This window comes from Gobio gobio (genome assembly GCF_949357685.1).
Source record: "Gobio gobio genome assembly, chromosome: 11".
Classification (NCBI taxonomy): Eukaryota; Metazoa; Chordata; class Actinopteri; order Cypriniformes; family Gobionidae; genus Gobio; species Gobio gobio.
This window is the reverse complement of record NC_137104.1, coordinates 30028810-30054471: the sequence shown is the minus strand read 5'-3', so window position 1 is coordinate 30054471 and position 25662 is coordinate 30028810. Positions and strand designations below refer to the sequence as shown.

General features: G+C 46.0%; 1 protein-coding gene across 2 annotated transcripts in view; it reads left to right on the top strand.

The window, feature by feature from the left end:
• The window catches only part of top2b (DNA topoisomerase II beta), a 205976-nt gene that overhangs the window by 55025 nt on the left and 125289 nt on the right, over positions 1–25662 (top strand). For both annotated transcript variants that reach the window (XM_079829353.1, XM_079829352.1), the window contains exons 12-17: positions 5631–5788; positions 22587–22712; positions 22835–22945; positions 23026–23131; positions 23223–23332; positions 23468–23560. In XM_079829353.1, coding sequence (XP_079685479.1) covers positions 5631–5788; positions 22587–22712; positions 22835–22945; positions 23026–23131; positions 23223–23332; positions 23468–23560 — 704 coding nt within the window. The remainder of the gene's footprint in view (positions 1–5630; positions 5789–22586; positions 22713–22834; positions 22946–23025; positions 23132–23222; positions 23333–23467; positions 23561–25662) is intronic.

Here is a 25662-nt window from a genome sequence, read left to right as displayed (position 1 = left end):
GGTTACACATACAATAACAGAAAAAGACACATGGCAAACATGAGGGCTTAAATACACACAGGCTAATGACAAGACAAGTGACACCTGTGAACAGTGATTAAACAATGAACCAATGACAGAACACGACAAGATCACATGAGGGCATGGGAAATCACATGACAAGACCAGGAAACCTGACAGAACATGACAAATTGTGGTGGCGAGATGAAGCTTCATGAAGCTTTGAAGCTTTCCAGCCAGATGTGTTGAAAAGTGGTTCATTTCTTGAGGCTTCGAATGCACACCAGAGCTGCACAATATCAGCTGGTCATTTTGTAACAGGGGAGTGCTTTTGTTGAACAGAGGGAAATGTAGTTTCCTTTCGTTCAGTCACTACGATGTAACGTTAGTGACTAACGAATGGGGGTTTCGCCTAGAAGCCTATCATCTTCGAGATCTTAGAAAACGCCCCATGGGCATGCGGAATTTGCATACGTAACTCCGCCCCACAGCGTGGGTATAAATAGGAAGTACGTGGCAATATCGCATTACGTTTCTGCTTCGGAGCCAAGAGTACCTATCTCTTCACTCCTTACAGCCTTCTGAGACTCTGTCAGCTTCTTCGAGACGAGCAGCTTTCCGGTCGGTGTTTGTGTGACAGCGCGTTCCAGTGATCGCATACTTCCTGCCTGCTGATCTGTGCGAAGTTTTACTGCGAAGTTTCCTCTCACAAAAGAGCTTCCACGTGGCACGTCCTTTTCAGGATGTCTCGCCCGTGCACTTCTGGGTCGATTTCTCTCGCCTTCTGATGGGCACGAGCGCTGTGTGACGTGTTTGGGCTTTCACCACTGCGGGAACATGATCATCTCGGTGTTACGGTCAAGAGACTCCGTGACCTCCGTGCTGATGCCGGAGCGAGAGTCCCCTCTGCCACACCCCAATCTGCGGTCTCCACGAGAGGCGGCACTTTGGCTGGTGGCCAGGGTGACCTGAGGGTGACGGTGTGGAATAAAGCTCTGACGCTCGTGCCTCGGCCCACATCCGACCTGAGCATTCGCGGTTGGACGATTGGCTTTTGGGGGCGGCGTGTCCGGACACCCGTCCAGCCACCCCTCCAATACCTTTCTTCCCCGAGGTACATGAGGAGGTTGCGCGGTCCTGGAAGAACCCGTTGTCTTCCCGTGACCGTTCGGCGACCTCCTGCGCCTTCTCCTTTCTATATGGAGCCACGGCTAAAGGGTACACTGGGGTCCCCCCAGTCAAACGCTCTGTTGCGATGCAACTGTGTCCGCAGAGTGCTTTGACCTGGCGCGGCGACCCAAAGCACCCCTCCAAGGCCTGTAGGTTTTCGTCATCTCTGGTGGCGAAGACTTATAGAGCTGCGGGGCAGGCCGCCGCTTCGCTGCACGCCATGGCAACTCTCCAGGCTTACCAAGCCCAGTTGCTGTGTGACTTGCATGAGGGCCGAGCTGATCCAGGACTCAGCAATGAGTTGCGTGCCGCCACCGACCTCGCTCTCCGGGCGACGAAGGTGACCGCACACTCCCTGGGTCAGGTGATGTCCACTGCCGTGGTCCAGGAGAGACACCTATGGCTCACCCTGGCCGATATGGACAAACCGGTTTCCTCGACGCTCCCATATCCCAGGATGGGCTATTCGGCGGAGCGGTTGAGAGCTCCGCCCAACAGTTCTCAGCCGCTCAGAAGCAGACTGAGGCTATAAAACACATCCTGCCCCGGCGGTCAGCTGCTGCCTCCACCCCACTGCCCGCGCAGGTGCCTCCACCCCACTGCCCGCGCAGGTGCCTCAATCTGCTCGCCGCCGAAGACGCCTTCCCGCGGTTCCCTCTACCTCTGCGCCACCCAAGCAGCAGCCTCCACCCGGGCCGTGCAGAGGTAACCGCAGGAAGGTGTCCCAGTCCACTCCAGCCTTGCAGCCCGTGAAAAAACGCCAGGCCAAGCGGCACTCCTGACGCGGACAGCTCAAGGATGGGCAGTTCTTTCTAGGAGATGGCAGCAGGGCCGCAGTCCTTTATTCAGCTGCTGGCCCCCGGGTCAGCAGCACCCTAATGTGGTTAAAGAAAGAACTGACTCCCCCATCCCTGAGCACCCAGAGACTGGTGATGACAGTGCGCGCCACCCCTGGGTCCCGCCACTCGCATCCCTCTCTGTCGCCAGCCTCCTCTCAGAGCAGACCCCAGTGGAACGCACGTCCTTCCCTGGTCTCCTCTGTCAGGACGCAGCCGTTAACCGTGCCCCCACACCGGGACGCTATGCCTCCCATGTCCGGGCCGGTAACGCTGCCTCGCTGCCCCACCGTGGGTACATCTGTGGTCCGAATGACCCCGCTGGTGCAGTTCCTGGGAGCCTGGCTTCAGCTTCCGGGGCTGTCCCGCTGGGTCGCGAAGACTATCAGACTCCGCTACGCGATTCAGTTCGCGCAGGCTCCTCCCCGCTTCAGGGGATTCCGCCATACCATGGTCGGGGCTAACGCCCCGTCATGGGTGCGGAGGTTGCCACCCTGCTGGCGAAGGGTGCGATCGAGCCTGTCCCTCCGGCCGAGATGAAGTCCGGCTTCTACAGCCCCTACTTCATTGCACCCAAGAAAACCGGTGGGTTACGGCCAATCCTGGACCTGGACCAATTCCTGCGAATTTTGAACCGATCCCTTCACAGGCTTCCGTTCAAAATGTTGACAGCGAAACGCCTTTTCGAATGCGTTCGTCCAGGCGATTGGTTTGCAGCGATCGACCTGAAGGACGCCTACTTCCATGTCTCCATCCTTCCACAACACAGACCGTTCCTATGGTTTGCTTTCGAGGGGCGGGCATACCAGTACGCGGTCCTCCCATTCGGGCTATCTCTGTCCTCTTGCGTCTTCACGAAGATTGTCGAGGCAGCCCTTGCACCACTCCGGCAGCACGGGGTTCGCATACTCAACTACCTCGACGACTGGCTCATACTGGGCCACTCTCGAGCGTTGGTGTGCGAACACAGGGATCTAGTGCTACAACATTTAGCCCGTCTGGGCCTTCGGGTCAACTGGGAGAAGAGCAAACTCTGCCCAATGCAGAGGATCTCTTTTCTCGGTATGGACATCGACTCGGTCGCCATGTTCGCGCAGCTTTCGAGCGCGCGCGCGCGCGTAGTCTCTGCTGACTTGCCTCCGTCAATTCGAGAGCAAGAGTGCGGTTCCACTGAAACTGTTTCAGAGGCTCCTGGGGCATATGGCATCTGCAGCCGCGGAAACGCTGCTTGGATTGCTTCATATGAGACCGCTTCAGCATTGGCTTCGCGACCGAGTCCCGAGATGGGCATGGCAGTCTGGCACGCTCCGGGTCCAAATAACCCGGGCCTGCCTCCAGACACTCACCCCGTGGTCGAACCTCAGCTTTCTATGGGCCGGTGTGCCCTTAGAACGAGTTTCCAGGCATGTTGTCGTATCGACGGATGCCTCTGCCACGGGTTGGGGTGCCATGTGCAATGGACAAGCAGCCGCGGGCTCCTGGACAGGACCCCAGCGCCTTCTGCATGTCAATTGCCTCGAGTTGCTGGCAGTACGGTTCGCCCTGCACCGCTTCCGAGCGTTGCTGAATGGTCAACATGTACTGGTCAGGACAGACAACACGGCCGTTGTAGCGTACATCAACCACCAGGGCGGTCTACGCTTCCGCCGCATGTCTCAACTCGCCCGCCATCTCGTTCTATTGAGTCAGAAGCGCCTGAGGTCCCTTCGCGCTGTCCATATTCCGGGAGTCCTGAACCGTGCAGCCGACGAGCTCTCACGGCTTCAGCCACTTCCGGGAGAATGGAGACTCCATCCCCAGACGGTCCAGCTGATTTGGGAACAGTTCGGCAACGCACAGGTATATCTGTTTGCCTCCCACGACTCTTCCCATTGCAGCCTGTTTTATTCCCTGACCGAGGGCACGCTCGGCACGGATGCACTGGCGCACAGCTGGCCGCGGGGCCTACGCAAATATGCGTTCCCCCCAGTGAGCCTTCTCGCACAGCTCTTGTGCAAGATCAGGGAGGACAAGGAGTAGGTCCTTCTGGTCGCCCCATACTGGCACGGCCGGACCTGGTTCCCCGAACTCTTACTCCTTGCGACAGCCCCTCCCTGGCCTATTCCTCTGAGACGCGACCTCCTTACTCAGAGACGGGGCATCCTTTGGCACCCGCGTCCCGACCTGTGGAACCTCCACGTGTGGCTCCTGGATGGGACGCGGCAGGTTTGAGTACCCTACCACCTACGGTGGTGGCTACCATCACTTCCGCTAGGGCAGAGTCCACTCAGCATGCCTATGCGTTGAAGTGGAACCTCTTTGTCACCTGGTGTTCTTCCCGCCAAGAAGACCCCTGGAAATGCCCGATCGGGTCTGTGCTCTCGTTCCTCCAAGAAGGGCTGGAGCGAAGGCTGTCTCCCTCCACCCTTAAAGTTTACGTGGCCACAATATCTGCCTACCACGACCTCTTGGCAGTCCCTGCCACCCCTGGGGTTAAAAATCCACCTTCGGCTGGTACCCCAGAGTTTTTCCATATGCAGCCCTTAGCGGGTCATATGTGTACTCTCTAAGTCATCCCTACGGGTAGGCATCTTGGCATATCTCCACTGGAATATGCTTCCCAGTGTGCCTTGGTATTCCTGTGATAAGTGGGGGTTCCTTCGTCCATACTAGTCTTACGACAGGGCACTCGCACTTACGCAGGGCTCTAGAAGACAGCTGAGTGGCGTGATTATATTGGGACCCCCATTCGTTAGTCACTAACGTTCCGCCATAGTGACCGAACGAAAGAAAACGTCTCGGTTATGGATGTAACCATTGTTCCCTGAGGAGGGAACGGAGACGTAACGTCCCTTTGCCACATCTGCTGTGCTTGCTGGAACGGGAGTTCAGTCTTGGCTCCTCAGCAGGTAACGTAATGCGATATTGCCACGTACTTCCTATTTATACCCACGCTGTGGGGCGGAGTTACGTATGTAAATTCCGCATGCCCATGGCATTGGCACTGCCATTGGGCGTTTTCTAAGATCTCGAAGATGAGAGGCTTCTAAGCGAAACCCCCATTCGTTAGTCACTAACGTTACGTCTCCGTTCCCTCCTCAGGGAACGAGGGTTACATCCGTAACCGATACGTTTTTTAGATTGGATAAAACAAAGTGAAAGTGATTAATGTGGACTTAAGAGAGGGGAGTGGAAGTGCTTGTGTAGTTTGACACGTCATATAGTCGAAGCATCCCGCCGAAAGTGAACCACGCTGCACTCAAACGAGGCTTCGAACGTCATCGGTGACGTCACTTCACTGAAACGATACAAGCCTCGATACGGAGCTCCGATGGGAGGTGCCTGACATTCTCGACACACGCTTCGAAGCCTCGGTATCAGGCATACCATCACTAATGACAAACTTAGACGTGACAGTAAACATGACATTGAACATGATAAACTAAAAACATGAAACATGAACATGAAACAACACCAAAACACCCTGTGACAGATATTTCATTTGGTTATTGCAGTTTTGCTCAGTATATTGTATATTGTAGCAGCTTCTTTGTTTGGAAAATGACTTTTTAAAGTACGGTAAATATGAAAGTGGTCTTTAAAATGTTTGATTAATCTTTTTATAACTCTTGCACCGTCATGTAGGGGGGAAACACTCTTCCGAGTGCACTCTGATCCTTACTGAGGGAGATTCAGCCAAGTCTCTGGCTGTGTCTGGTTTAGGAGTGATTGGGCGAGATCGATATGGAGTGTTTCCGCTCAGGGGAAAGATTCTCAACGTGAGGGAGGCCACACACAAACAGGTAAGCTGCAGGAATCTTGACACGGAAAGACAAACCATACTAGAAAATAAGAGCAGAGAATGTAAGGATGTAGTACAATACATCCTTAGTACAAGTACAATATTGACAAGATTTTAAATAAGTCTCCTTTTTAAAGAATGTGCTACTGTTAACTCAGGGCTCGACATTAACGTTTGTTACGTAACGTGTGTAACTTGTCCGGGATAAGTGGATTTTTTGAAGGGGCAAGTGAAAGAGAGATTTACCGGACAAGTAGCCTGATTAAAACGTAAAAAACGAATAAATCTTGAAAAAAAAAAACATCTAGGGAATCACCAAAATGCAAGAATGATTCTGCATTAATTTAGTGTAAGTGGCGATCGATAATAAAATATAATGTATAATGAACTGACGGCAACAAGGTTGCGCTGTTGGCGGTCGAGGAGAAATCGAAAACAAACGAGCACAGCTCACACATTCGAAATGTGCAGTTTTTTTATATTTATAACAACATATGATACAGTTAAACAACATCACACGACCAAGAGTGCTGTTTTCCTGAACGATTGAAAATGTGACGCTGATTTCATATGACAGTTCCAAAACAATTCATTAACATCACTTACATTTGTTACAATCCACGCCTGTCCCGGACTCCAATGACCCAGGATCCTCCCTGCCTCACACCTGAACACCCTCATCATCTTTCCCGCTATCCCTGGATTCCCTGCATCTGGTGTTCATCATTTGCACTCCCTTCTTATTTAACTCACTTCCCTGCACTCCTTGTCCGATCTTGATGTTGTTATGCTTGTTTGGTTGGTTGTGTCTGTTTTGATTAAACCCATCTATTGTTTGGAATCTCTGATTCTGACTCTTCCCTGCTACACCCAACAATTGTAACAGAAGATCGGACCACAAAAGCAAAAGACTCTATATGGGTCTTTTTCTGTTCCCGCTCTCTCCCGTGTCCCCTGAGAGAGACTCTTCAGCGGTGGATCGCCTGTGTGGGCTTCGGCAGGACGGTCGCCCACTGGAGAGGTATGTGGAGGAATTCGCTGAGCTATCTAGTTTGGTGAACTGGCCAGACGCTCCTTTGAACCCGTTTTTTCTGATGGACCTGGACGAGGACACTATCCGTTACATTGAGTCTGCCTGTTCCTTTTCCCTAGTCAAATCCATTAATCTGATTCTATTTCTAAATTGTTTCGAGTTTGAAATTGAAGAGGTTCAAGAAAGGAAGTGTCTACCTCGTCCAATCCCCTCAGAAAACCACGCGGCCTGGTCAGTTCACCCACAGCCAGTTTCTTCCACCTATCCCTCCAGTGGGTCCTCCCGTGTGGCCCTACCCGTCCCTAAGCCCAAATCACGAAGAAGGAGGACCGCCCTCATCTCCGTCCAAGATGGCCTCCGCCACGCCGGAACCTTTGTCTCCGACCAAGATGGCCGCCGCCATGCCGGAGTCCCGGCAGAAGGAGGAGCGTTGGCTTATAGACTTTTGGAGCAATCCTGCAGCTTCAAGTCTCCACGAGCCCGCTCCAGCTTTCCAAGAGCCAGCTCCAGCTTTCCAAGAGCCCGCTCCAAGTCTCCTAAGGTCCGCTCAAAATCTCCTAGAGTCGCTCCAAGTCTCCTAGTGTCCGCTCCAAGTCTCCTAGAATCTGCTCCAAGTCTCCATGAGCCCGCTTCAGCCATCCAAGAGCCCGCTTCTAGTCTCCACGGGCCCGCTCCAGCTCACGAGACCGCTCTAGCCCACGATTATGCTCCAGCTCACGAGGCCCCTCCTGCCCACGAGGCTGCTTCAGCCCACAAACTCGTTCCATTTCACAAGCCCTTCCTACCACCCCTGAAGCTCCCCAAAGAAAGGGGGGGGGGGGGGGGGGGGGGGGGGGCAGGACACATGTGGGTGGGGCTCCTGATCTGCCATGGCTGCCCGAGACTCCTGATCCACCAAGGCTACCCGAGACTCCTGATCCGCCATTGCTGCCTGAGACTCCTGATCATCCAAGGCCGCCATGGCTACCCGAGACTCCTGATGGAGCCTCGGACGGCCATGGCGGATCAGGAACCTTGGGCGGCCATGGCAGATCAGGAACCTTGGCCGGCCATGGCGGGTCAGGAGCCGTGGGCGGCCATGGCGGATCAGGAGCCGTCGCTGCCCGAGACTCCTGATCCGCCAAGGCTACCCGAGACTCCTGATGGAGCCTTGGATGGCCATGGCGGGTCAGGAGCTGTGGGCGGCCATGGCGGATCAGGAACCTTGGGCGGCTATGGCGGATCTGGAGCCGTGGCTGCCCGAGACTCCTGATCCGCCATGGCTGCCCACGGCTCCTGGTCCACCATGGCCGCCCATGGCTCCTGGTCCGCCATGGCCGCCAATGGCTCCTGATCCGCCATGGCCGTCCAAGGCTCCATTAGGAGTCTCGGGTAGCCTTGGCGGATCAGGAGTCTCGGGCAGCCACTGCTCCTGACCCGCTATGGGTTAGGGTTAGGGTTTAGGGTTAGGGTGCATGTGCATAACGGTTGCATAACGTGCATGTGTTCATTTAATTTGTGTTAGAGCTGCACGACTCTGAATAAAATGAGAATCACAATTTTTGTTTAAAATGGAGATTATGATTCTCCCACGAATCTGAACAGATAACTAAACAAAATAGCATGTAACTATTTACTACAAAATATTAATTGCTGCACTCTATTTGAAAAATATTTGTTGAGTTGAATTAAATTGAATTCAATGACTCACTCATAACTAGGGTTGGGTATCGTTTGGTTTTTTTTTCGATTCCGGTGCCAAACCGATACTTTTAAAACGGTTCCGGTGCCTAGACGGTTCCTGAACCGATATTTGAAAGAAAAAAAAAGGCCACAAAACGAGGTGGATGACATTAAATGGCTTTTTATTTATTTATTTTTTAATTTAAATTGAACCATTTATTAAAAGTTGAATGTATACTTAAATGTATGAATATAAATAAATACAAAACACAATAAATTATTATTGACTTATTTACAAATTCACAGTAAAACCTAAGCCACCTAACCCAACTACAACAAGCCTAATATAACACTAAATAACAGTTACAGTAATAACAGCAGTCGTCTGTATTCTTGGTATGCTACAAACCAGCCTCGAGCTTCAGCTTTATTTTGAAATATGATCATATTCTCTGGCTAAATATTTTAGAACGCATCGCCTTAATGTTTCCATGGCGACGCGTCATGTTTCTCACATGACACACAGCAGCCGCAATAGCGCTGACAGCTCAGCTGTATCGGGTTTATTTAGCTTATTCTTTTTATTCAAAATATTCACAAACTTCTTAACTGTGTCATGAACTATCTGATGTTGAAATGTGTGAGTGAATGTGTGTTAGTTGATCTATAAAGCGCAATGAGCGGCGCCATGTTAGTTTGCCCCTCAGAATCGGATCTGTCGGATTTACAACACTTGAGTTCATTCTCGTCTCACGAAATACATGAAAGTAAGTGACCAGTGAACTGGAAGAAGAATAGAGTAAACGATATAGTTACTATATAATGTGCATGTATCTGATGTGAATAAAACATGTAACGTTAGTCGAATTATAACTGTCTGAAAGGATTGTCATTGCCGCTTTCATAGACATTAGTGTGTGTTTTTTGCTAGAAGCCTACTTGAGCATTTAAATGTCTGAAACCTGAAATAAACATGATGTGGTTGAAAACACTGAATAGTTGTCATGAGTTGTGATGTGACGAGCGCTGACGTCTGTCTTTGGCTCAGCGCCAGCCAAAGCGCGAAAGCACTTTTGAATTTTGGCACCGAAATGAGGAACCGAAATCTGCGTTCTGATTCGGTTCGGTACATACCGATTATGGCACCGGGTTTCGGTACCCAACCCTACTCATAACTACTTCACTTTTTTCTTTACAGGATGAATCAATGTTTTTGAACAAATCTTTTGAATGAATGTCAAATACACTTTTAACACTCACTTGTCGCCACCTAGTGGCATGCCGATGTAATCGATACAACAGTTATTTGAAGCGCCAAGTTAGTTTTAAACGGTGATTTGCTTCATGTCCGTGTTTATATCCAAACTATAAACTTTTATCTCAATACTTCTGCGATAACTTGGATATTTGTAACATGGAAATGTGATTCACTTGCTTTCTCCTACTCAGGCACAGACACAGGAAAATCTGTCATTTAGAAATAAGATCTCGTGGGTGTTTGAATCGAGATCGCAGTCTTTACAATTAATCATGCAGCTCTAATTTGTTTTTATATATATATATATATATATATATATATATATATATTTATATATATATATATATATATATATATATATATATATATATATATATATATATATACACTGTGGGGCAAAAAAATATTTAGTCAACCACCAATTGTGCAAGTTCTCCCACTTAAAAATATGAGAGAGGCCTGTAATTTTCATCATAGGTACACTTCAACAATGAGAGGCAATGACAGAGGTCAAATGTTTTCTGTAAGTCTCCACAAGGTTTTTACACACTGTTGCTGGTAGTTTGGCCCATTCCTCCATGCAGATCTCCTCTAGAATGAATTTACTTCCAATATTTTTTATTAATAAATGTCCCAACATTGCAAAAAAACAACAACAGGAAAAGTGTCTGTAGCAGCATACTTGTAGTAAATTAATACAGACTTCAGCATATTCTAAATCACTAACACAAATTAATAACCTCCTGTTATGTGCAATGAGCAATATAAACATTTTGCTGTGCCAAAACCACAGCTTTAATACAAAAATATAGAATTCTGTACCAGCAGCTCTCCTACAAAAGTAATGCTTGTGGACTATTCTGAATAACTAGTAACATACAGCTGCTCTTATACACAAATAAATAATAGAGTCTAAGACTTGTGAGTCAAAACTAAATCCTGAGCACAGACAAATTTTTGCTGTATACCGCAATCGAAAACAGCTTTTATGAAATGAACATCTGAACACTAAATTAACATCCGCAGAGAATACGGACGAAAATCCTTGACCATCAAATTTGCGATAGTTTGTGGTTCTCTGGTTGGCGGCAACTAACGTTACCGGTACAACCGAGCGTTGGAAACGTGTAATATGGTTTCTCATGTTTGTCGTGTTTCGAAAATATTTTAGTTTAGTTTGACACAACTTGCATATAGTGTGGCTCTTGTCCAGGTCATTTTCCCCTTCATCTTCATAGAAGTGCTTCCATACGTTAGCTTTTAATGCAGAGGGTGCATTCTCGCTCCGCTATCATGCGTCTCTGTTATGTGCACGCCACTGACGGTTCGGGCGCTGCACTTCCCACGCTTCAGAGTTGCGCCTTTTGCGTTCCGTCAACATTACGTTATCAACATTTAGAAAATCGATTTTTTGACATTTGTGAATCGATTCAGAATCGTCCACGTCCGCATCGCGATGCATCTAAGAATCGAATTTTTCCCCCACCCCTACTGTATATTAGATTCAACTTTATTGTCATTACACAAGTACAAGTACAAGGCAACGAAATGCAGTTTAGGTCTAACCAGAAGTGCAATAGCAGCAAGTGCAGGATATACAACGTTTGCATAAGTGCAGGACATGGACATGTACTGAATATATATAAATATATCTATAAATAGAGAGATGGTTATTACTATAAACACAATTTACAGGTGAATATGTACAGTGAATAATATACAGATGGTTATTACTATAAACAGAATTTACAGGTGGATATGTACTATGAATATAATATAATATAATATACAGATGGCTATTACTATAAACAGAATTTTACAGATAGAGGTATACAATGATATGTTAGGCTAAAATGAGGAATATGGCAGTGGATTAAGGTAGTGCAATAAATTATGGACAGAAGCTATCCGAAAAAAAGTGTAAAAGTGCAGTGGAAAGTGATTGCATATTACAGTTAGAAGTACGGTGCAAAATACAAATGTAAACAGTTGGTACTTGAAATAACAGTCGGCAGTGCAAATGAGCATAATCCAGTTACGGTGTGGTAGTGCAAAATGCATAAGTAAACAGTTGTTACTGTAATAAACAGTCGGTAGTGCAAATAACAAAGTGAAGGCGGATGTGAGGTAGGAGAGTTATCAGTATATGAGGGGACTGGATCAACGGGGGTTTGAGTTCAGTATATACAGTATGTCAGAGTCCTGCACGGGTGACCCGCGAATATTGCTGAAACGGGGGAAAAACATCCTAACTGTAGCCGTGTTTCCATTACACATTTGCGCAAAACTTTTGCTAAATGACGGCGTTTCCATTAACTGATGTTATGCGACTAAAACATTTTTTTTCCTCTCGTGATAAGTCATTCCAAAAATTATGCTACGTATGTTGTTAGGTTTATGTATATCCCAGCCACCACACGCCATTGTTTTAATGGAAGGAGATGTGTGTGTTATCCAAGCATTGATGGCAAGGAAAGCACCGTATACTTGAGCGGCACATATGAGGTGTTTCTGGGTGTTTCTCTTTCTTATCTGCTTCACGGTCTAGAAAAATTGTGGCATTTTCTATACTATTGTTTTTATTAGTTTAATAAAGAACTCTGTCTCGTCTTCTGTCCAAATATACCGGGCCATCTGTAAAGAATGATCGACTTTTACGTACGCCAGGTGTGACGCATTGCTGCCACATACAGAGAAGAGTGATATGTTTGAATTTGCATGGTGGTAACTCAAAGCTTTTTTTTTACCACTTCGTTATCTTGGCTTGGAATTTCGTTTGTTGGAAATATAAACTGAATTTAGAAATGCTTTTGTAATGAAAATCTTTGCGTTTAATAAACAAAATATATTTTTGAAATGAAGACAGCGTTTGGAGTGGAGTGTAAAATAATCTGTTCCCTGAATCCACGGCCTTTGTTGTTATTGTGAGTGTGCACATATAAAATTAGACAGTTCACTGTTTATTATAATTATATCTTGCACTTATCTGTAGTATGGCTAAAAATGATGGAGTATTGTGAGTTGTTTCCGCTGTCATAAAGGAAAAAATCCATTAGACTTGACTTGAGAACAGCTGCAATCCGATCAGTCCAGTTCACGAATGAATTGTTTGATGTGATTTGGGATTGCGAAGCGGTTGAACAAATCAGTTTGTGCACAAATCGGACACCGCTTTTGCATCTCTGAACATGTAACGATTTCTTCATTTTAAAATAAAGAGTAACGGTATGTTGTATAAAAATTTAGTGGAGTATCGTCAACGAATTGGGATCACTTCTGGGAGCCCCTATCAGCTTCAAGTGTATAGAGAACGGGCCTATGGCCATTGGCGTGCGAGATTTGCATCTCGCGCTCCGCCCCGCACCGCACCGCACCGCTGGTATAAACAGGAGGCGGATGCAGCGCACATTTGTTTTTCACTGAGGAGCCGAACTAGTGACCCGGCCATGCAGTGATGATACAGCAACCGTGGTGATGGGACGTACGTCTCTGTTCCCTCCTTCAGGGAACGAGGGTTACATACGTAACCGAGACGTTCCCATTCAGTCGGTCACGTTCGACGTATGTCAGACCTAACTGACGAATTGGGATCCCTATGGAAAACGTCATGGTTACTACCACTTCCAGCGCCCCCTCAGACCCCGTCTGTTCGGGGCGGGGAACTCAAGCAGGGAGAGTCACTATATCATGTGGTATCATGTGTAAGATACACATATGGACTGGCCATGTGGGCAGTACAACATACGAAGTCTTAGGGGTGGCCCCGGCCAATCTAGGCGAGGGACTACACCGCACAGAGACGGCAGAGCGAACTCTGCCAAGGGAAAGACACAGGCTCACCATAGGGAGCCGTACTGTGGAAGAATACACATTTGGGTCACAACATATGGATACCCAGCCTAAAGGCCCTTTCACACCGGACGCGTAACGAAAAAGCAAAGCGGAAAAAGCGAATATTTCGTGTGCGAATAGTTCGCGTCAAAACCATTCTCATCAGCCGCGACGCGAGTTTGCGACGTCTGTGACGTTTCAGAGCTCCAACTTTCCAAAACATTTGCGGCGACAGCTGAGAAAACACGGACACTTCATCATTCATTGGAGACGAGCTTTTCATTTTATTTAAAAGACCAAAAAGAAGGTTTTGGGTGCACCCAGTCTTAAAGAACAGATTCTGAAGGGGAGTATGCAAATTTTGTACAGGAGCTAAAACTTTATCATGGCCGCACTTGCTTTCAATTGTCCGTGGGACAATTTTACCCCTTTTCCACCAAGGCAGTGCTAGAGCTAATTCAGAGCCAGAGCTAGTCCCAGTTCATAGTTGGTTCGACTGAGGAGCCTTCTAAGAACCGTTTGCTTTTCCACATGCTGAGAGCCACAACAGAGCCAGTCTTATGTCACTGTATACGTCTCAACTCTCTCAGCAACGCTAGCGAGGCAGCGGCAGTGTTGCCAAGCCCGCGGTGTTCCCGTGGAATTGGGCTACTTCATCACTGTTGCCGCGGGCTGTTTTTCATGTCCGCGGGTTGAAGCGACCCCAATTATGTGATATTTAGCCCCGGGAATGCAAATTTTAGTAGGCAACCATGCCAAAAAACACATATTTTACCCCCAAATGTGATTTTTACCGGGGAAGCCCCCCTGAAACGCGATTGGGCTTGTTTTGAGTAGCAATTGGGCGGGTTTTGTTGTGAAAACCTGGCAACCCTGGGCAGCGGGAAACACACACACACCAGGCTTGTTCGAGATGCATCGGCGCTGCGCAGACCGATCCACGCATGATATATATATAAAAAAAACGCATGAGTGAATCAAAAGCATAAGGAGTCGTGTGCTCTCGCTGGACTCGTTATCATACAGCGATCGGTCTGCACAGCACCGCTGTGAACAAGCCTTCCATCAACAATGCAAACGTTGCGTTACTATTGATTCACATGGCTTTACGATCCTACATCGGCATCAAAACACAACGAAAACACAGCGGATCCAACGCATTCCAATCGAGCAGCAGCTGTTAGCTCCATTAGCTGCTATTTCAACAATGGCGGATCTCAAGTTTGTGTTCGTCTTGTTGACCCCGCCCCCAGCGCCTGACATAATCGGTTCTTACTTCTAGCCCTGTTCTAGCCCAGCAATGTTTTGGTGCTACTTAAGAACCACTTTTCCTGGCTCGGAGCTGGGGCTTTGGGTGTGGAAACACAAAGAACCGATTTGAAACTAGGCTCTTGCTCCGATCCAGCTCTAGCACTGCCTTGGTGGAAAAGGGGTATTTGAGGAGCTCGAGAGAGAGACAGTAGCTCCGCATCTGACGAGACACACACACTTCAGGAACCTGTCGATCCGGAGCAGCTGTGTTTTCAGCCAGGGGGGGACTGGCCATCTGTCATACCGGGCGTTTTCCCGGTGGACAGCTGGACAATGTGGGCCGGCCCGTTGCTACGTAAATATATGAAGAATAAATTATAGTAAAACTACGTAGCCTATATCCTTCCGTCAGCCCAGACGAATGGCCAGCGCAGCCCTCTTGAGGCAAAACTCCATGCAAAACTCTAATCTATAACCTGCTCAGTCCCAGTGTCTCAGTGGTGTAAAAGCGCTCGTCAATGTCAAAATGTTTGCGATATCCAATCAAATTGAAGAAGGCAGGCGGGCAGCACTTTAGAGCTGAATATGAGTCAATGGGCTACAGAAATATTTCCCTACTGTTAACGATTTTAAAAATGTTAAACAACGGACATTATTTTCCAGGGATGTAAACTACTGCTGACCTTTTAGAATTGCCTTTATTCGTCACAGAATGCACAAAGAAACATTATCGTAGGTGTCGCAGTTTTCAGCATATCAGAGGGAATGTTTGTCTTTCTGTTTCCAGGCTTTCTTCAGCAATTTCACAATCATTTTCAAATTATTCATAATACTCAAAATATATTTCTGAAATGTAGGCTTAGCTTACACATACATCATGCTAAAACTGGCAACTTTCATATTCAAGTAGCCAATGGAAAGTGTCATATATGAAAATAAATATAGGCCTATAGCTAATTTGCTAGTTAGTTAATATGCATTATTTTATTTTAATCAAAAGTTTGAAATTATTAAGACTTTTTCAAATGTTTTTTTGAAAGAAGAAGGCTGAATTTATTTGATCAAACATACAGTAAAACCACAAATATTAAGAAATATTAATACAATTTCCAATAGGCCTAGTTGTTTTCTATGAGAATGTATAGTAAAATGTAATTTATTTCTGTAAAAGCTGACTTTTCAGCATCATTACTTCAGTAAGTGTCACATGATCCTTCAGAAATCATTTTAATATGCTGTATTTTTCATATAATTTTTAAACTCTTTTCCACTATTTGAGCTCTATTCCATAAAATTACAGATGTCTAGATACTATAACCACTAGAAAGGCACCCTAAAACAGTCCACATTCTGCACTACATCCTAAGTCTTCTAGACCATAGCATTGTATATGGTCTGATTTTATGGTAGGTATTGAACTTAATGATATTTTTGTATAAATAGCTTGTGTTTAAAATTGCCCTGTGTATAATGAGCTGGTGATTATGGTGAGGTGTGTTGCAGACCGGGTGTGATGGGCCGCTTTGTGCCAGAAAGTCCAGGGCCACTTTTTTACCCCAGTCCACCCCTGTTTCCAGCTATGCTTCCAGTTGAGTCACAATGTAAACATTTAAGTGCCACAGTCGTACTGACGGAAACACATTCACTTTCTATAGTCGCGGACACAATTAGGTTAGAAAAAAAAATCAACGTATTGATTATAATTATCGTAATCTGTTGCCTACAGTGGGCAAACACAGCTGCATCTGTACAGCTGTAAACAAATACAGCTGTAATCTTGTGAGAAATGCGATACCTGGCAAAGGTTAATGTTGATTGAATGGCTAGTGACGTCAACTGGACATTTCGTCACCTTTGTTTCCTTGTATGTGATTGGTTTAAGCCTTTTCTATCACTGCGAGTGTTAAAAAAAATCGACATCGAAACGGAAAAAATAAACGTTGTTTTTTCGCCGCAGCACATTCGCGTTCGGTGTGGAAGCTCTCATTACACTAACAGCTGATCAAAAAATTAAACCATCGCACAAATTATTCGCGCGTCAAAATCGCGTCCAGTGTGAAAGGACCTTAACACAGGTTCCACCAATGCATACAAGTGTTAGACCTGGCGTCGGACGCTCCGCCATGTCGGACTGCCGTGGGTTGCAGAGGAACTTAACAGGGTTCGCCAATTTGGGGAACTCTACTGGAGAATATATGCGCACGTATCCGGTCCATGAGGAGGAGAATGGCGCAGCAAGCCGACACTAGGACGTAGCGTAAGCGTTTTGAACTGCGAGGGGCATTACACTTTATGATGTAAATGATGTAAGTGATGTGAAGCCATTTGCTTCAAGCCATTATGAACTTATGTCTCTCAGAAAGTTTTCAAATTTCTTTGTAAGTTATTTAATAAAGAAATATGAACTGTACCTCGCCTTCAGCATTATAATTATTTTACCCGCACCGGACAGAGATTGAGACAGAGATTTTCACAGTTCCCCTTCGAGGGAACTCGCACTGCGTCGTCGAGTGACAACACTCTGGGAACGCCCCCAGCGTAGCGCGTCTGAAGCATGAATGAAATCAAGCCAATCTGATTGGTGCTGCGTCATGACGTAGTAGATGACGGCATACCCGGAAGATACAAAGGGACGCTGATACATACACACAACAGCTTTTGCTCTTCAGCTGAGCGCTCTGTGTTTTTTTCAGTCTTATTCGGTGTTGTTTGTTTACCAACGTTGTTTTCACAAGCATTTTCTCATGGCTCGCAAACTCCGTGGCTGGTCCCGTGCCTGTTGAGGCAGCACGGCTGATCAATCATGGGACTCGCAGATGGGTCTGTCAAGGGAACCTGAGAGTGCTGAGGCATCTTCTCCTTCCCTGTTTGACAGTTCCATTGTTCTCCTTCGCCGTGTGGAAGCCCGTGCTGCGGCTTCTTCCCCCGGGGTGGAGGACCCGATGCGTGAGCTGTCTGATTCTGAGGAATTAGACGGGCTCCATATCGAGGCTCGCCATTTTCCTAATGCAGGATTCAATCTTGCGTTGCCGAGGCGGCGCGTAGGTTCGGGTCTGCTATTAAAGTGATAGAACGTGACTCGGTGTGAAGGTATGTGATACTGTTGGGTGCGAGGCATGCAATCAGCTCCTGAGGGTGCTGGCTGTTTTCATTGAGAAATATCTCGACGCGTACTGCTGTGCGCCTTTCGGGTGTTTCAGCCTCGTGCCTGTTTGGCTTTCTTCTCGAGGGATGAAAGCCAATTGTATTATAACGGCTTGAACCACGTTGCTGAGGCAACGTGTGGTTTACGAGTCCGTATAAATACAATAAAACAGTATCGTCTGAGGATTATGGCTGCATTTAATTCTGAGAAATTAAATAAAATAGGATCTGACATTGAGGAGTTAGATATTCAGCCTATCATTCAGACCATGTTTCACCGTATTGTGGCTGCATTTAATTCCGAGGAATTAAATTAAAATATTATCTGACTTTGAGGAGTTAGATGTATTTTTTACTCAGCCTATCATTCAGACCAGGTTGCACGGGTTGGGTGATTATGATGGCATTTAATTCTGAGGAATTGAATGTCATGTTATCTGACTTTGATAAGTTAGATACTTTTAATCAGTCTGTCGCCCAGGCGTGTTTGACTTGTCTGGATATTCATCTAAGATGGGAGCAATCATGCATGGGCAGTTCCTGAGGGGGCTGCTTCCATGCATGGTGAGGCTGCTCCTCCTTGGAGCCCTCCGGAAGTTGATTTCGTTCTCGCCGCCTTATGGCCTGCGGGACACATCAGTTTCAGGCAATTGCTAATCGCAGTGTCCGCCCTAGTGTTGCAGCCCTGACGAGCTGCTCCCTTAGATGAGGCCCCTGCTGGCCAGCCCCCTCTCCCGGGTAGGAGCGATCGAAGTCGCCTCCCCTGTGGAGCTTTTTGGAATCGATGCTGTGCTCCCGCCGTCTAGTACACTTGAGGTTCGCTTTCGGGGGCGAAGCGTATCATTATCGGGTTCCTCCATTCGGCCTGGCTTTTTTCCCCCCTCGTGAGTAGCAGCAGTTCGGCATTGAGATGTCGTCCTTGGCTGCTCTCAGTGCTTGGGGTTGAGACTCTACACGCAGTAGCGTGTTGACGCCTTCTCAGAGAACCGTGTTCCTGGGAGCAGTATGGGATTCTCTACATTGTGGGCACAATTGTCCCCCGCGCGTATCGAGTCCATACGGGCGGTGGTCTCCAAGATGAAGCTAGGCCGCAGCATCACTGTGAAGTAGTTTAGGACTGCTGGGACTTATGGCAGCTGCGTTCAACAGAATATCTCTTGGCCTGCTGCACGAGACCCCTACAGTGGTGGCTGGGAACCAGGGGGGTTTTCCTCGAGGGGAAAACCATTCTGTATGATCAGGGTAACGCGCAGATGCCTTCGTTCCCTCGCCATATGGAAGAGACCTTGGTTCCTGTCCCGGGGGCCAGTGCTGGGAGCATCATGTTGTCGGAAAACCGTTTCAACTGATGCCTCCCTCACTGGTTGGGATGTGGTCATGGACAGGCACTTTGCGAGAGGTCTGTGGGAGACCTGGCATTCTTCCTGGCACATCAACTGCCTGGAAATGCTGGCGGTCTACAAGGCTCTGAGGAGCTTTCTCCCGGACCTCCGCGGCCACCATGTCCTGATACGTTCAGACAACACTTCAGTTGTCGCGTGTCTGAATCGTCAGGAGGGTCTGAGGTCGCGCCCTCTTTGCAGACTAGCACACCAGATCCTCCTGTGGTCCCAGGGGAAACTGTCGTCTCTCTGAGCGATGTACGTCCCCGGGGACCAAAACCAGGGACCAAAACCAGGGAGCAGACGTCCTGTCGAGGTAGTGGGTGAGGCCCGGGGAGTGGCGACTCCACCCAGAGGTTGTGGAGGCCATGTGCGAGAGATTCGGCCCAGTGGAAGTGGACCTATTTGCGTCTAGAGAGACGTCCCACTGTCCACTGTGGTTTTCTTTCATTTACAACAGCACCATAAACAGCAGTATGAAGAGTGTGTTGCAGCCAGTGCGGCAGTATTGACAGCAAATTTTTTCATGGTGTCATGGTTTTTCCTGTTTATAAAAAAGAAAAAAAAGAAACCATTTTATGTTTTGTGTTTTCACCCTGATGTACCAAAAACATAACATGGTGCTTGGGCGAAATCGAAATTATCGAAATATCGCAAATGTACATATCGCGATATGCATATTGCAATGGCACGCAATATCTGAATGATTTTAATAGGCTACTTCAACATTGTGAAAATTGTACGTTTTAGGTCGACGCATATAGCAGAGAATAGACTGGGCACGCGACTGTTACTTATGTGACTTGCTTGACGTTAAAAAGAGTTATTAAACGCAATAACTTGCGAAAACCTTGCAGTCTTGCACTGTCTGCTGTCTGACACACACAGAAATGTGCGCACAAGCCGCCTCTCTGAAAGCGTGTGATCCCTTCAGTTCTGTTTCGTGTCTTGTCTCTTAGGATCCGTGCATTAGGTCTTAAAGTGACAGCCTTCTAATACAGTAAACCTGCTAATACAGTAAACCTGCTAATGCTAATACAGTAAACCTGCCACTGTCTGTCAAACAACAAAAGAAAAAGAAAATCACTGTGCTCTTGGCTGAATAACCTTTGTAGCTTTATTATGTATCAGTGTATATTTAATTCATGTGAAGACTACTGTTTTAGTTCTTATTTTCAATAACAAAGATAAATTATCCCTTGTGTGTCCCTGGGGACGTTTTCATCCACTATGGGGTGCTTTTGAGTCTTAATTTGGCCACAACTTTCTCTGTTTCAGCAAATGGAATTATTTTTGGTGACAAATCTTATTTTTACACATATTTTGGTAAAAGGCTTTGAAAATTTTCACAAACTCAACGATACTGTGAGAAAATTCACTACCCTTTCGTTATCCTCGTGGATGAAAACATCCACTAAAGTAAACTGCTGTAAAAATGTATCTGGTAAATATTTTTTTTTTTTTTTTTTTTGCATAAATCTATTAATCAACCTCAGTCCTGATCAAAACTTTTAAATGTTTTTTTTTTTTTTTTTTTAAAGCAGGATTTTAACTCTTTAATTGCCAAGTTCATAAATGATGTCACTGATTTGGGGGGAAAAAACACACAAAATGACCTATTTTCAATAAAAAAATGTAATTGTGGACTGGATTTTTTTTACCTTTTATCACAGTCTTGGACATGTCAAAGGTTTGGCCAGAGGAGAACTGGCACCCCGACTGAGCCTGGTTTCTCTAAAGGTTTATTTTTCTCCATTAGGACACCTGATGGAGTTTTGGTTTCCTTGCCACTGTCGCCTTTGGCTTGGTTTGCTCAGTTGGGGACACAACATTTTCAACGAAATATCCAAAATAAATCTAATTAAGTAAACTAAATTAACCATATAAACTAAATTACTGATCTTCCCACATTGTCACTGTATGATAGTTGAAATGAGCTAGATGACATCACAGTTTTCTCCGAAGCGGCTGTACGGCCGAATAAAATTCTGTTGCATTATTTTCCTGTTTAACACTGTGAATCTGCTTTGAAACAATCTGCATTGTAAAAAGCGCTATATAAATAAAGTTGACTTGACTTGACTTGACTTGACTTGACTTGCTTCGCTGCCCTACGAGGCCACTCCCAAAGCCACGGCTACTGGTTACATCTCTTGCCCACCGCGGCTCCGCCCCCACCATCGTTTTGATATTCATAGTAATAAAATAATTTCGCTCAGTTAGAGAACAGACTCTACAATTAAAAACTGAACGTATCTTTTCAATAACTTGTGATTGAGCTGAACGAAAGTCACAACACAAACGCAGCAGGAGTCAGATTTCATTCATTACGAGAGCGAAGAGGTGAGCAGAGCTGAGGTAAGCGCAGCAGTCATTCACGACTCAAGTCCAGTCTGCCGCGTTATCAGATCATGCCTATGGAAGCTTAACTTTCATAGGAATTCATTGAAAAGTTGAAACACTCACTTTGCTCCGCACCGCTCTGTTATTAATGCCCGAGCCGAGCGGCTGTGCGCATTCTGTGAGTGAGATCACACCCCTATGGGCGGGTTGAAAACTAGCTCCTTCTACTGGCTATAGTCTTTAGACTCTGACCAAAAAATCCTCAGATGACGCAAATTACGATATTTGTGACATCTGAGGATTTTTTTCAGAAATAAAATGCATAATTCTCTCATATCAGGGGGACATGAGGGGGTAAAGTACGATAATTTGAATATACTATCGGGTTTCTACTGATACAAAGCTTAATGCTAAATCGCTGAAGTAACCCTTTTTCATTTGTCTGGCTGTCACCAGACCAAGCTCAATTTAAGATTGAACATTGGTCTGGGGAGTCTGCTAGGTATTTTCTACTGCACAAGAGGCGTGATGAACGAGCATAAATTAAATGTCTGTATGCAATTGAATAGTCCTTCAACCAATCAGACCACAAGAGGCATGATCAACGGGCAACGACCCATCGCTTTTCTATCCGTCATCGTGTTAAACCTGCAAATAGCGCGCCAGGTGGAAAAGCCAGTCTGTGATTGGTTCCCGCAAAAGTGTAACAGAAGTAGTAGAAATGAATGTACAGGTTTCCAGACTGAGTTGCAGGGCGAAATCAATCGCCGGCAGATCAGGCTGGGTTTACCCAGTCTACCTTTAAATCTCATTGGTCCAAAATTCCTCTTTACACATCTGCTTGTTATGTTTAGACTGTGATTTAACTGAAAGTTGACCCTTGCTTTGATTGTAGATAATGGAGAATGCAGAAATCAACAACATCATTAAAATTGTGGGTCTTCAGTACAAGAAGAGCTATGATGACCCAGAGTCCCTGAAGAGCTTACGCTACGGAAAGATTATGATCATGACTGATCAGGTGTGATTATGTGCTTTAGTTATTCTTAATTTGATGAATTTTAAGAGAACAGTTCTTTTCTATTCAGAATGCATGCAGAGATGCACGAGAGATGCTCTAATTTATGTTATGTTTACTATCAGGATCAAGATGGCTCTCACATCAAGGGTCTTCTCATAAACTTCTTCCATCACAACTGGCCATCTCTCCTGAAGCACACCTTCCTGGAGGAGTTCATCACACCCATTGTGAAGGTATGATAATCATCCAAAAACAACAACAAAAAAAGTTCAGTTCAGTTTTTTTATACCTGTTTCTAAAACGTTCTCTTTAGGCCAATAAGAACAAACAGGCAGTATCATTCTACAGCATCCCAGAATTTGAAGAATGGAAGAAGCACACAGACAATTTTAAAACTTGGCACATAAAGTACTATAAAGGTTTGTTTTCTGTTTCATACTTATTTGAAAGAGTCGGCTTAAAAAAAAACAAGGAGCATTCTTGACTAAATGTTAACTACACATTTGTTAGGTTTGGGAACCAGCACAAGCAAAGAAGCAAAGGAATATTTTGCTGACATGGAAAGACATCGAATTATGTTCAAGTACAATGGCACCGAAGATGATGCAGCCATTACACTGGTTAGTTTTTTTCGCTGCTGTTCAATAATGTTGGATCTAGTTTGTATTGCGTTTGGTGCAACATTACATTTATTCAGAAATTAATTGCATATAACTTTAACATAATGGTTAACATTGTCTGTGAACTCTGCTCAGGCCTTCAGTAAAAAGAAAACGGATGACAGGAAAGAGTGGCTGACTAATTTCATGGAGGATAGACGGCAGAGGAGGATGCATGGGCTGCCTGAGGTACAGCTGTCATTTACACACTAAAAAACATAACACTCTTAAAACAGTCTGTAGTGAAACAAAGTATTAGGACCCGTTCACACCCGGGTTGCCGTGACAACTGCACTGTCAGTCAGCAGCTCGACGGCACATGACATGCTGAGGACGGGGGTTTTTCTGGCAGATAAGCTCTCGCTGTAACTTTTGGTCTCCCAAAGTGTTGAGCAGACCCGTGGCTGCGCTTTACACACAAGCAGCAGCTGGGCAACAACAAAGGGGACTCAAGCTTTTACGAGAAGGATGAGTCTCGACCAGTGTGCCGATGTGGTCATATTCCCATGCGAGAACATGAACCACCCACGAATGCCGTCTCAGTATGCTTATGCCCAGGCATGCGAGACAGTGACCCTAACCCAGGAAACAACCACATCCAGAAATGCACGGACGGAGAGGCGCCTTTAAAAAGACGCTCGCTTTCCGCTTGCTCTTTTAAAGGGGTACTTCAGCGCTGGGAAGATAAATGTGTATTTAAACTGGGTCATTTATGTAGTAGAAATGTGAAATTATTTTTGAATTTGGTGCCTTCTAGACTGAGAAAAGTCAGAAAATGTATTTTTGTCTCATGTGGATGAAAGACAACAACTCCCAGAATGCACTTGCTTCACTGCCCAACGAGGCTACTCCCAAAGCCACGGCCACTGGTTATCACTTGCCCACCATGACACCGCCCCCACCGTTGTTTTGATTTTCGTAATAAAATCATTTTGTTTAGTTAGAGCAGTGGTTCCCAACCTTTTTAGGGTACTGTACCCCCAAAACACTTTTTCCTGTCTGAAGTACCCCACAAGCGCATGTGATCGGTGTGATTTTTAGATTTGGTGTAAATTTTAGGTTTGCACAGTGTAACATCTATATAATTTACCTTGGCTGTAAATAATGATATTTTTACTTCCTATAATAACTCATACTTGTCTTCGTTCAATATTTGTATGACCTTTTCACATCTTCACATGTCCAGACCAATTATACAAAAACAAAGATCACATTTTATATACATAGTAGCAGCCTACTCTAAATATGTTTAGACCTGTGTATGACACAAAAGGACTCACCAATCAAGGAGAAACGTGACCCTGTCTCCCACTCATAAGCTTGGTCAGTCTTGGGGGCAGTGTGGCAACAGCAGCTATCAGGCTTTTCTTCAAGTTGAGTCTGTTCCTGTGCTTGGACTTGATTACGGCTGAAATTATTTGATTATGGATGAAAATGTCACTTCACATAAATATGTAGATCCAAATGGCAGGAGTTCATTCAGTGCATGTTTCCCCAAATCAGGATATTCCTTCTCCACATCACACCAGAACTGTGACAGGTTTGTTTCTGAGTACCTCATCTTCAGTCCTCGGTCTGAGGACACATCCAGCAGATTTTCCTGTAGTCTGGTAGGAATGTTGTTATCCGTACTTTCAGTCATGAAAGGATTACGGACCCAGTCAAGTTTGGCAGACTTGCTTTCAATATCAGGGAAGTAGTAGTTGAACTCACTGTTGAGTCTGGATAAATGTGTGCTTACTAGTTGCATTATAGGAGCTCTGTCAACATCACCTGCAGAAAGGTAGCTGTTGAGCTGCTGGAAACAAATTGTGTCCCCATCTTCACATTCACTCTCACACAGTTTGATCTTCTTCATGAATCCACACACTTTGTCATACATGTTTAGGATGTGTGTGTCTTTACCCTGCAAAGTTAAATTCAGGTTGTTCAGTTTGCTAAAAAAATCAGCGAGATATGCAAGGCAACCCAATCTGTGTTCTCCAACATAACAACAAGGGGATGTGAGTGTTCTGCCAGAAAAGCGCTTACTTCGTTGCGCAACTCCAAAAGCCTCTGTAGTGCTTTCCCTTAAGATAGCCAACGTACGTTAGAGAATAGACACTACAATTCAAAACTGAACATGTCTTTTCAATAAAGTGTGAGTGAACCGAACAAAAGTCATGGCACAAACGCAGCAGGAGTCAGATTTCATTCATCACGAGAGCGAAGAGCTGAGCAGAGCTGAGGTAAGCGCGGCAGTCATTCACGACGCGTGTCCAGGCTGGCGCGTTTTCAGATCATGCCTATGG